The 13,553-nt window shown below is 35.6% G+C and overlaps 1 protein-coding gene across 7 annotated transcripts in view; it reads left to right on the top strand.

Moving 5' to 3' along the window:
- The window catches only part of cobl (cordon-bleu WH2 repeat protein), an 86,479-nt gene that overhangs the window by 59,984 nt on the left and 12,942 nt on the right, over positions 1–13,553 (top strand). For all 7 annotated transcript variants that reach the window (XM_051132357.1, XM_051132351.1, XM_051132353.1 and 4 more), the window contains one exon: positions 1,306–1,834. In XM_051132357.1, coding sequence (XP_050988314.1) covers positions 1,306–1,834 — 529 coding nt within the window. The remainder of the gene's footprint in view (positions 1–1,305; positions 1,835–13,553) is intronic.

The following is a 13,553-nucleotide window of genomic DNA, read 5'->3' as shown; positions in this document are numbered from 1 at the left end:
AAGGTTCACCAAGGCAGCATTTATTTGATCTGATTGATTTGGTTCTCTAGAAACATTTCTCATTAACAACGATGAAAACAGTTGTGCTGCTAAATCTTTTAAGAGAAACTGTGACAGTTTTTTAAATGAAAATTTTAAATTGGCAATTTCTTTCTTTCTTTGTGTGCGTTTACACCTGGCTTGTACTGTGGCAAAGTGTGATACGCTTACATTAAATACATGTTAATGTATGGAACAAAAATAATGCCAAAAGTATTTGAAATAAAAAACTTGTTGAATTACACAACTGGGAAAAAAAATGCATTGCAATTAACAGTGCTTACATTTTAATGCATTGTATTTTCAGGGGTTGCATTTTTGTGCGCTGCATTTTAACATGGTTGTATATTTAAGTAGTGAATATTTCAATCGGAAACATTTCACCAACTTTTTCATTGTTAAAAATTCAATAATTAATATTCACCTCACAAAGTCCATTTCCAAAATATTCAGTTTGTTTAATAATTCCAACAATAACATTCGTCAGACAATTTTCGGTTAATTTTATTTCACTTTACAAATTCGTTTCCGAAAATTCAGTGGTTCAAATTCGACAGCTCTTAGCAGCGCACATCCGGGAACTGCAGGAAAAGCAGTAGAGTACCGGTAGATATATAACGCAATAAATGTAACACATCACATCCAGTTTTCCTGTAGTTGGCAGTTATGTTACGTTTTAGAGAAACCAACATAATTCGCAGAGAACGACTTGTCTTTGCTATTGACTTTTATTTGCAACAAAAATGTGCACTAAAATGTTTTGTTGTGTTTCCAGTCCAAATACTGTAGCATAAGATTCTTAAATCGAGAAGTTTTTAGTAGACAAGCAACAAGTAGTCTATTGTTTTGTTATCTGGGAAAAAAAAAAATATATATATATATATATATATATATACATATATATATATACGTCGTTCTCTGCGAACTACGTTGGTTTCTCTAAAACGTAACATATCTGCAGGAATACAGGAAAACTGGATGTGATGTGTTACATTTATTGTGTTATATCACCTTTAACGTTACAGTGAAAGAAGATCATGTTTACACGAGGTAAAAAGAAATGACATATTACTATAGGCAATTGAAGAAGTAAAGTTCGGTTTTATGTCTTAATTTGTATGCAATGTTCTTGCAAGCATGTACATTCTAGTAACCACATAGCAGTAAAAAACACTCAGTACTTAGTAACTGCATAGCAACACCCTGAACTACTCAGAAGTCCTGCATATTCAAACATTTACATTTGTCCTCTGTCTTTCTCTATAGATAAGCTCTCTGTCCTCACACAACCAGCTTAAGAAGCGAAAGGCTCCAGCAGCTCCACCCACACCATCGCCCGAACCAGTTATTTCCACTTCTGTGCCTACTGCATCTGTGCGGGCCCCCTGCGTCCCGGTGCCAGTTGAAAGGACCCCGATGCCAGCTCCCAGAGCCTCAACTCCAGCCGATGATTCTGATCTGAGCCATAGTATTGAGGATTCAGAGCCAGCCAGGTCCATCTGTAGTAGCTCCAGCAGTGATGTAGCTGCAGGATCCAGCAGCAGTAGTCTAGCTGAAGAACCTGTAACACATCAGGTTCATGTGATGGCTGCATACACCACTTATACACCAGAACCCGAACCAGAACCAGAACCTGAACCTGAACCTAAACCTGAATACAAGGAAGAAGCAGCTCCTCAGACTCCGCCAGAACAAGAACCAGGTCCAAGTTCAGAGGATCAAATGGCAGAGGACCCAGAGCTAGAAATGGAGCTAAAAATGGAAGAGATGGAGAATAACCGTAATAGTGGAATAGGTAATGTAACTATTTCTTTTTGTGGCAATATGCGTACAATAATAATAACATTTTTTGTTATCAAATGCAGCAGTAACCATAAACTACCCACAGTCTTAGCCATAACTTAACAAAGCTGCAAAATTTGCTCTGCTGTGCTGGTTTGATGGCATTTTGACAATGTGTTCCTGTTCAACACATGACCTATAAAGGAAAAATAATGTTAAATTGGCGCCAGAAGCTGTATGTCTAAAAGCTGAGTTTTACATCAACCCACTATCTCTTTCGCTTAGTCTGCCTCACTAAATCAGTTTAATATTGAATCCGAAAAGTGAGAGGAGGGATGACAGCTAAACAAGACCGGTATATCAAGTTTTTATTTTCAGTTCCAAGCCAACTTTATAACGCATCACTGATTTCTGAGAGCATAACATACCACCCCTCAGGTAAAATGTTAATGCACATTGAACACTTTCCAATGTACAAATAAAGCTCAAAGTATACTTTGTTTTTTATGCGTACACTATGGTGAGAGTACACTGTGTGTGCTGTACATGTTGGCATCAGCATATTGCTCGTGTACTGAATTTGACAGCTCAGATTTTTGTCACATGTGCGCATTGAAGTGACCTTTATTTTTATAGCGCTTTATAAAGATTGTTTCAAAGCAGCTTCACAGTATTTTTTTTTTTTATAATAAGGTGTTCCACAAGTTGGCAAGACTGGCCCAGGTCGTTGTTTCACTGTTGAAAAACAATTGGAAGAGATGGATCTAATTGAAACCACTACAACATTAGATGGCCACACTGACAAGCATTTGTGTGACGGATTAAGAAATCCTCGCAACTTATTTTATCATCATAACCTCTGGAGAGAAATAGCGCAGTTAGTCGGTACACATGCTAAGTGTGTATGTAAAAGCTCATATAAACACTCATACCATAGTAAAATAAACTAGAGTATGGAGATATTACCATGTAAATAGCTGATGTTGTTGATAGTCTTTTTTTTTTTTAACCAAGGTTAATATTTAAAAAGAATTTATTTAAATAAATTCAACTTTAAAGTAAATAAAAAAATATATATACATTTCTCATTTTCATTTAGTATAACTTAATCTACTAAAATAACAAACTATAATAAAAACTATATAGCATATAAGAAAAGAATAAAAATGACAAAAACACAAATTATTAGAACTTTAACTTTAAAATGAAATCAGAAAATACAAAAATCCCCAAAATACTAATTAAAAACTATGATAGTATCTCAGTGATACTAAAATTATGCTGTCTGAACAGGCAGTGACATGACCAACCCATGCTCAGTTTATCACCGTTTACACCTGAAATCTGCTCTTTCTAGAACAGAGAGAGATTTTACACAAAAGTATTATGGCTATTTGGGAAATATAAACTTTTTACAGATACAGCACTTTTGTAAAGTATTTGATTCCATCCTTGATTAGGAAGTGGTTTAATCAAAAATGACACCAGGTGAGGACACGCCTGTCTTTCATATGCCAGGAGACATGTGTTTACACAAAGGACACCATTTCAATGCTCTGTCAACTCTTTTAGAACTTTGTAATTAATAATATATGAAACCCAAAGCTTTGATCTACACAGCTGTAGAACAGTAAACAGATGGCTCTGTCTCTGCATGCTGGGGGAAAACAAAACAAAACAAGACAAACACTTTTAACATTAAAGAACAGTGCTTTTGTAAAATGCTTACCAAGCATTGATCGCCTACTTTGATAAAATCTACAAAATTTCAGTGCAAAAGCTAAAAGGAGAATAGAGAGGGTGTGAGACACCATTTATTGATCCATCTGTGCTCACTGTCTCCTCAGAAGCCGGTTATGGGAATAAGATTTATCTGCACCTGTGAAAGAGACCTGGTGATGGGAAAGCTAGTGTAAATATAGAAATGGTATAAGTCGAGAAGATGATAAAGGCCAGACTCTATGATTGATCTATATGTAATGCATACTGTATCTGCTAGCTGAGGTTTAAGTCAAACCTGTTTCATGCTGCTCATACTCGGTTAGTAACAAATCTGGTTTTAAATGTTTCATGTTAAGATAACTATAGTATCGGAACGTTGAATGGACAACAAGAGCACGCAACAGCCTATTTTAATAACGGCTTTTCTATCTGTGGAAAAGTCAACATAACCTTTTCTTTTTCCAGGTATTTCACTTTTTTTTACCAGTACTGCAGATATTGCAAAAAAATAATAATAATAATAGCAGAAAGAATATACATAACCTATACGTAAAATCTATACATACAGCTTAAAAGATTTAGGGCAGAATAAAGGAGTCAGCATAGTATTCAAATAATAAAAAAAAAAAAAAAAACTTCACTCTTCACTTCAAACTTCACTCTTAGCAGGAGTTTTGATTTTTCATCTTTACTGGTAAAAACCTTTATTAGGTTTGATTTAGATAACTCACCTCCTTCTGTAGGAGGGGAGTAGTAAATTTATACTTTAATCTTTCCTGCACCTATTACAATCTGTATGAATTTACTGTTACAAAAATGACCCTTTAATCTAAAGATGAAAACTTCCTAACTGCGGCCTTGGTACAAGTAACTCTATACTTCTTTATCACTGAGCTCATTAATCACCACAATTCAGATTAGTGATTTTCCTTTAGATTATAGAAAGATTCCAGATATTAAAAAAAATCGACACTCTCATGCTTGACAAACATTTTAATTTTTTTACTATTTGCTGACAGCAGGGAATTGTGTGTATATATATATATATATATATATATATATATATATATTATAATATGTGACCCTGAACCACAATTTTTTTTCTATTGATGTATGGTTTGTTAGAATACAACGTTTTGAAAATCTGGAATCTGAGAGTGTAAAAAAATTAAAATACTGAGAAAATCACCTTTAAAGTTGTGCAAAAAAGTTCTTAACAATGCATATTACTAATCAAAAATTAAGTTTTGATATATATATATATATATATATATATATAGTAGGAAATTTATGAAATATCTTCATGGAACATGATCTTTACTTAATATCCTAATGACTTTTGGCATAAAGGAAAAATCAATAATTTTGACTCATACAATGTATTTTTGGCTGTTGCTACAAATATACCTCTGCGACTTATGACTGGTTTTGTGGTCCAGGGTCACATATGGTATTTATCCTGCTTTAGCTTTATCGTAGACTCATCGTCCATTGCGACAGTGCGAGTGGACACGTACTCTGCTGTAATTGAATGGAGCTTTTCTTCTGTTAGCTGCTGAACTGGCATTACTGTGGCTGAAACATTACTTACTGAACTGAATGCTGTCCTGCCTCCTCTCAAAACACCCCACGTGTATTATTTCTCTTTAACCTCCTTTTAGCTTCAAGGTAACCTCCACAGGAGCAGGACAATATAATGAGTAAACATTTTGATGACACACCAGTACTGATGTAACACCAATCATGTTGTTTCTGCTCCTTAATTTATTCCAGTATATCCAGATGACTCATAAGCTGACTACCTCAGTCTTTGGAATTGTTCTTTGTCTATAGTATTGATAATACATACAGTGCATCACAAAACCATTACCCTGATCTCTGAAAACTGGCATTTTGTTCCTAAAAAAGTTAAAGGAGAAGTTCACTTCCAGAATGAAAATTTCCTGATAATTTACCAACCCCCATGTCATCCAAGATGTTCATGTTTTTCTTCAGTTGAAAAGAAATTAAGGTTTTTTGGTGGCCAACAGATTGAAGGTCCAAATTGCAGTTTCAGTGCAGCTTCAGAGGGCTCCACACGATCCCAGTCGAGCAATAAGGGTCTTATCTAGTGACACGATCTGTCATTTTCTAAGAAAAAAACAAATTTAATACTTTTTAACCATAAATGCTCGTCTTCCGCTAGCTCAACCTCAGGCATTACGTAATCTTGCACGTGTGACGTACAACCATTGTTCACAAAGCAAATATTCAAAGAAAGTGCAACACTCTTTACTAAAAAAGATAAAACAAGAAAATAAGAGTTTTTCGCACTACCCTACCTTTTTTAGCCGAAGTACACAGACAAAGTACTAACCTCGCTTGACTTTTTCAACGTGATTATGCAATGCATTGGAGAGCTAGTGTAAGATGAATATTTTTGGTTAAAAAGTATATAAAATGTTATTTTTTAAATGAAAATGACCAATCGTTTCGCTAGATAAGACCCATATTCTTCGCCTAGGATCGTGTAGAGCCCTTTGAAGCTGCATTGAAACTGCATTTCAGAGCTTTCACCTGTTAACCACCATTGGAAGGAAAGGAAGGAAAGGAAAGGACGTGATTTAAAATCCACTATATGCAGAAAAATCCTGGGAAGTTTTCCTCAAAAAAACTTAATTTCTTTGTGACTGAGACATGAATATCTTGGATGACATGGGGGCGAATAAATTATCAGGAAATTTTTATTCTGGTAATGAAACTCTCCTTTACTTGATTATTAATTGAATGTAAATTGAATGTAATTTTGGGTGTAATTTGTAATTTTGGCCTATTTTAGATATTCTCATTTATATAGCACAATCTTCAGAAGAGCTACAGAGTCTTGGATAACGGTCAAGGCTTTGCCTGGGCCATTTTAGGACATTCACCTTTTATGTTCCTCAGTCACTCCAGTGATAATTTAATCTTGTGTTTGGGATCATAGTCCTAGGAATGAACTTTCTGCAAAGTCATTCTTCTATTTAAAAGCACAACCATGCACTGATGACGAAAGCGAAGCTACAACATGACGCGGTCACTACTGAGTATTGAGCTTTTACCCTTAAGCATCACATGAGCTCAATGCTTAAGCAAACAGTATATTTTAGTTTTTATTTTTCTTAAGAATATTTAGACAGACTTTTCTGAAGATCTGCAGGAAATGTCCTTTGAATATTGTAAAACCAATACTGGAAAGAGGTCCTAGCCTAATGTCTTTGTTTTCAATCCAAAACTAACCCACAGTTTATTTATTCATTGATGTGTTTGGAAATTAGCCCAGTATTATAATAAGGCGGGTTACTCAAGCGGGTGCAAAAACATTTAGGGAGTTTTTCCTTGACTGGAGCTGAATGTTCTTGGACTAAAAAGGCTGTATCGTAGAAACAGACTTTCAACAATCGAGAACAGAATAAGAGCGTCCCACTGCTAAAGATTCCTTCCTGTAACCAGTTATACTTACTGTATTAGCATACACAGGTTAACCATCAATTGCCAGAAAAACCAAGAGGAAGCCAATTGCAAGAGGTGTCCCAGGTCACCTCCAACTCTTCCTCTTCTATTAAAGGATTACTCCACCCCAAAATGAAAATTTTGTCATTAATCACTTACCCCCATGTCGTTCCAAACCCGTAAAGCTTTGTTCGTCTTCGGAACGCAATTTAAGATATTTTGGATGAAAACCAGGAGGCTTGTGACTGTCCTATTGATTGCCAGGTAAATACCACTGTCAAGACCCAGAAATGTATGAAAGACATCGTCAAAACAGTCCATCTGCCATCAGTAGTTCAATCTGAATTTTATGAAGCGACGAGAATACTTTTTGTACGCAAAGAAAACAAATAACGTTTTCATTTAACAATTCGTCTCCTCCGCATCAGCGTTGCGTCATTTGGAGAGTATCCGCTGGACGCAAACTGCGTATGACGGATACGCTGTAATAGTTTACGCTGTTCCGTGTGGCCGGGCTGACACAGAATAGCGTACACAGTTTTTGTCCAGCGGATGCTCTCCAAAATGGCGCTACGCTGACGTGGAGGAGTTGAGCTGTTGAATAAAATCGTTATTTTTTTTCTTTGTGTACAAACAGTATTCTTGTCGCTTCATAAAGTTCAGATTAAACCACTGATGGCAGATGGACTATTTTGACGATGTCTTTCATACTTTTCTGGGTTTTGACAGTGGTATTTACTTGGCAGTCAGTGGGACAGTCACAAGCCTCCTGGTTTTCATCCAAAATATCTTAAATTGTGTTCTGAAGATGAGCAAAGCTTTTACGGGTTTGAAACGACATGGGGGTAAGCGATTAATGACAAAATTTTCATTTTAGGGTGGAGTAACCAGGAGGACTCCCAAGAAGCCTTGTATAATCACGTACAGACATCCCCTCAGTTTAGGTCTTGTAATTTTCAAACTCTCTCTTTAAAGCTCTCCAGATAATCCCTGCCTCTTTATGTCTGACAATATCAATTTTTTAAGTGCTTCTCCTTTCTCCAGACCAATACTTTTTTCCATTTAGCTTGGTTCCTTCTCAGTCTGTGCTTATGGTTAAAGATGTCCCTCTTTATCTGTCCTCAGATGTCCTTAACTTTGTGTGTCTGCACATAGGAATTCTGCAAAGACAGATCTGTTACTCATTTCCCATAAGTTTATGGTTCACACTGTCCTCGCTGTGACAGGTTTAGAAGGAAGGTCTCATTCCAGCACGTATCATTTCCCGTTTGCTCTGCCTCTCTTTGATGAGATTGATGTGACGGCAAACCACTTCATCCAGCTTGTATTGTAAGAAGTCATATTAAAAAGGTTGGACTTCTGTTTGGATACAAATTAGTCAGCCTCTGGATAGGTTTGCCATGTTACAAATATTTGGCATTCTTTTCTGCAGAGTTCTGCTGACACACTGGCAGTTGTTGGGCTCTTTGTGGCCAACACTTGGTGTTACATTCACTTAAGTATGTTCTTAAAGGAACACTCCACTTTTTTTGAAAATCCCCTAGAGTTAAACAGTTGAGTTTTACCGTTTTTGAATCCATCCAGCTGATGTCCAGGTCTGGCGGTAGCACTTTTAGCATAGCTTAGCATAGATCATTGAATCTGATTAGACCGTTAGCATCTCGCTCAAAAATGACCAAAGAGTTTCAGTATTTTTCCTATTTAAAACTTGACTCTTCTGTAGTTAGGCTGATATGGCTAGGAACTGTACTCTCATTCCAGCGTAATAATCAAGGAACTTTGCTGCCGTACCATGGGAAAATAGTCTCCCTGTGCAAGCAGGTGGTCAAATTGGTTATGTTGACGGAAGTTAGCCTATTTTCAGCACCCACAGTACAGCAACAAAGTTTCTTGATTATTACGCCGGAATGAGAGTATAGTTCCTAGCCATATATCAGCCTAGAAAATCATAAGTTTTCATTTTCCGTCGGTCTTGGTACACAATGTAACTAAAGAAGAGTCAAGTTTTAAATAAGAAAAATATTGAAACTCTGTTGGTCAAATATTGGCCATTTTTGAGCGAGACGCTAACGGTCTAATCAGATTTAGTGATCTATGCTAAGCTATGCTAAAAATGCTACTGCCAGACCCGGAGATTGGCTGAATGGATTTGAAAACAGTAAAACTCAACTATTTAACTATAGCGGAGTTGGAAAATTAGCTTATTTTCAAAAAATGTGGAGTGTTCCTTTAAGCATTGTAAAAAGTCAAAAAAGTCAAAATACTGGTTCCATAAGAAAGACCTCACACTGAAAAAAGAAAGTTGCAAGATTGATTTGGGTATGTTTAATGCACCAAGGGCATGGACATATATCCATCCATTCATCCGTCCATCATCTCTCTCTTGCTGAATGAAAATGTGGTACTGATACTTCCAGCTCTTAAAGGTTTGGTGTTCATGTATAAATAAACATTTTCATATCAGTTCCTCTGTGAAAAAAAACATGTTACCACATTGTTAAAAAGAGTAATAAACTTTGAAAGAAGTGCAAACTTAGCATAATGTTTTTATACACTTAACTGCATGTTGCAATTAAATGAAATTGTATTATAGCTTACATTCATATTAAATCCAGTTAGCTTAACATTAGTGTTTTTTGTCCCACTTAAGTAGGACTTAAGTACATCTTTATATGTGATTTCATAATTACTACTGTTGTCTTGGAAATATGGACAGAAGTGTATTGCCGGTAACACTTTTATTTTACGGGTTCTTAACTAGTTGCTTATTAGCATGCATATTACTAGAATATTAGCCATTTATTAGTACTAATTAAGCACATATTAATGCCTTATTCTACATGACCTTATTCTACATCCCTAATCCAACCCAAAACCTAAACTTAACAACTACCTTGCTGGCACTATTAAAAGTAGTTAATAGTGAATAAGTGTACCCTATTCTAAAGTGTTACTGTATTGCCAAATGCACTGACAAGCATTTACTGCAAACTAAAAAAAACTTCTAATTTCTATTGAAACGTTTATGTCATGTATTTAAATATATTCATGATTACGCATTTGTAATGATGTTTAATTTAGTACATTTTAAATATAATAACTTTAATTCTAGTATTGAATAACATACTAGTTAAAATTATAATTGAGTACTTTAGTAGCTGCTTTAGTAGGTTAGTCAACACATCAAAGTGTACTTCTTTAGAACACAACTCAAGTTTATTAAAACATGGTTTAAAATGTAATTCAAACTAAAACTTTTAATTTGACATTACTACAAAGCACACTTTAAAAAAACAAAAAACAAAACACTGCATTAGTTGCTAATGGTTTAATAAGAACTGTCAGACAATAATATAACTCACCAAAAATGTTCCTGACTCATAGCTGTAAGTGGTTACTTCTATGTCATCACCACAATTTTTGGAGTAACTCAGAATAATTTAGCTGATTCACATTTAAATGCGGTTGTCAGTCCTAAAACTTGTACGTGATCTACGTGTATACTGGATGTGATCTTTTTTTTTTTTCTTGTGTATGTATCTGTGTGTATGTATGGGGGTGGATTGTGCACACACATTTGACATTTGACTCGGTTACTCCTATATTACTGCACCAAGATGCAGTAAACAATCTACGGATATGCCAGTGAACTATATTATTAATCATTTTATAACAGTCATACACCAATCATGGTTTGGTGTCACAGTGATTTTACAACAGTTATACACTAAATATTACATTATAATCAAGCAATATTTGCTTTTCCCTCTCTCTTTTTCCTCTGCAGTCTATTGCTGTGCACCTGTCTCCCTGCGCTCTGGACGCCGGTGAACTGACGTCTATCCTTTCTCCACATTTTCCTCCTTTTATTCACCTTCCTCTGCCTTGATGGGTTTCTGTTCACTTGCTTCTGTCTTCCAAACTGCTCTTGTTGCTCCCCCTATGCTTACTTTCCTAAAGCTTAAAGTAAGACGTGAGGCTCAAGAACTTTATATCTATGTAAATATATGCATTTTTCTATTGCAGTTGATTAGCTTGAGAAGTCAGATGAAGGAATGGAACCATACAGCGTGGTCAGAGTTATGTAGGCATCAGTCCTGGAGTGCTGCTCTTTATTTACATTTGTTTAAGGAGCGTGAACTGATGTTCGGAAATGGTTTGAAGGATATTAAAGCATGTGATGTAATGGTCACAAGTCAATGACAGTTTTCAAACCTCATGCGCACAGGTTTTGTTTTATACTGTTGCATGTTGGTTTCTCTAGAAGGGAAATGTATGTTCTGTTTTGTTTAAAACAGCATTACATATACCACCATGTTTGTATTTATGGGTAGGCAAACCACAGATTTATAAAGGGCAACAAGAACACAAACAAGAAAAAGAATGTCTTTGTTTACACTCAGCTTTGAATTAGCATGTATGAAGTGCTTAAATGCTGTTTTAATGAACGGATTGCCCCCAAGTGTAAGTGACAAAACTTTTTCAGGTTTTGTGCATTTTATGTTTGTCTTTAGGGGTCTGTGTGACTTATTCTTATTAAATGCTTTGAGATGTCAGCCCTTCTAAGTATTATTTATTAATTTATTTTAAATTCAGATTACAACTAGCAGGTGAGGTGATTACACTTCCAGTAAATGTTGTTATCCCGTTTCATACAGGATTAGTCAGGAGGTTTATGGCATTACATAATGCATGCTATGCATTATCTGTGAAGATTCATAAGGAGCTGCCTTAGCTCAGCAATGATAACATGATCAGCTGAAGTAATTCCATATACAAAAAAAGAAATATGACTAGGTTTATCTCTGGGGGATATGATAAACCACATACAGGTCAATGACATTGCACTTTTTTTGTCCAACTCTGTTATTTATTCAAAATACTGAATTTGGGTATTCCATTTATATTCCTATACTAAAATAGAGGGGTGCTTGAGAAGGGGTTAAAATAAATTTTGATATTTTGTGGGCAAGAATAAAATGTCAGTGTAATACAACTGACTTTCATAATGAATAAGAATACCTTTTAAAAGAATAGAATGCTTGAAAAATATCACATAGTGCAAACAACATGCCGAATAAAACATAAAACAGGAAATTATATCATAGAGAGAACCCCTGCAAACCCCAGGGCAGGTTAGTTAAGTTTATAAAATCCGTTCCGGATCATCACATGTTGACGCTTTGTCAGTACCCTTTGGCATCACTTTCTGATACCCAGGGTACCCCTTTAGTCACTTTTGGACGTGCAGTTGTTTGTAGTTGTTTGCATTATGCGTCACATTTAATGGTTTGCATGCATTTGCAAAAATAGAAACCATTTTGTATACATTTATACTTTCATAGATATTTTGGAGCAACTAACCCCACCCCTACCCTAAACCTACCCACTTCTGAACAATATAAAACACGCAACAGGCAAATAAAAGTACAGTGACAGGTATTTATTGCAAAAACTGACCATAAAAAAGTATTACACACAAGTTGTGGTGCATTCCAAATCCTCCAATATCTGTATGCGAAGAGTAAATCATAAGGTTTTAATTGCTGCAAATGATCTCGCTCCCGCACATATCACATTCAAGATACTACTGAACTTATTTAGCATGATGCAGTTGGTCACGAGACACACGAGAGCCAATGGCATTTCACACCCAAAGCTGATGTAACACTTCTTTCTGCAATTTTTTAATTTGTGCACATACTGCACACAGGATGAGCTTTACGGTGGCTAGAGACGGCAATCCCGTCTATTCCTCTCAGAAATCGTATTTCTTTGGAAGACTTGGGATATTAATACTTTTTAAATAAATTGTGCCTGTTGTATCTGCCTGTTATATCCTGTGTTTTAGATTGACAGATGGTTAGATTTAGGGGCAGGGGTTGGGTTACGTGGTCATAAATGTGTAAAAAGTGTCATTTAAAAAATATATATATATTTTGACTGTTTACATTGAAAAAAAAAACACACCCCAACATATGTGCAATAATGGCAAAATTATTATGTAATTTAATCATGATGATAAAATTCCTATTGCCTTTCATGTCAGCATTCTTTTAATTTTTATGCCTTTATTGGATAGCACAGTAGACAGGAAACAGGAAAGCTTTGGGTGGAGAGAGGGGGCGGGATCAGCAAAAGACCTCTAGATCGAACTCGGGTCGCCACAAGCACAGTTGCGCTATATGTCAGCACACTAACCACAAAGCTGTCAGTGCCGATAAAGAGTGTGTTTCTAAAAAACGTTGCATATCTGTGCTTAAGCAAAATGTTTACGTTTTAAAAGTTTATTTATTTGTTTATTTATTTTTCTGACCAATGTCAGCATCTAGAGAGTTAATATTAATCGACTTGTTTGATCTATCACAGGTATGAATGAACCACTGCTTGTTAGCTGATCAAAAAGAATGTAATATGAACTTAATGCTCATTCTGAATATTGTAGATTTTTTTAAAAAAAATTAAACAGTGTGGTCAGTGTGAGTCCTCACTGCGTGACATTACAAACCTACAGTTTATAATTAAGCCAGTGCTTAGCA

The sequence above is a fragment of the Labeo rohita genome, chromosome 16 (assembly GCF_022985175.1).
Source record: "Labeo rohita strain BAU-BD-2019 chromosome 16, IGBB_LRoh.1.0, whole genome shotgun sequence".
Taxonomy (NCBI): Eukaryota; Metazoa; Chordata; class Actinopteri; order Cypriniformes; family Cyprinidae; genus Labeo; species Labeo rohita.
This window is presented reverse-complemented; position numbering and strand designations above follow the sequence as displayed.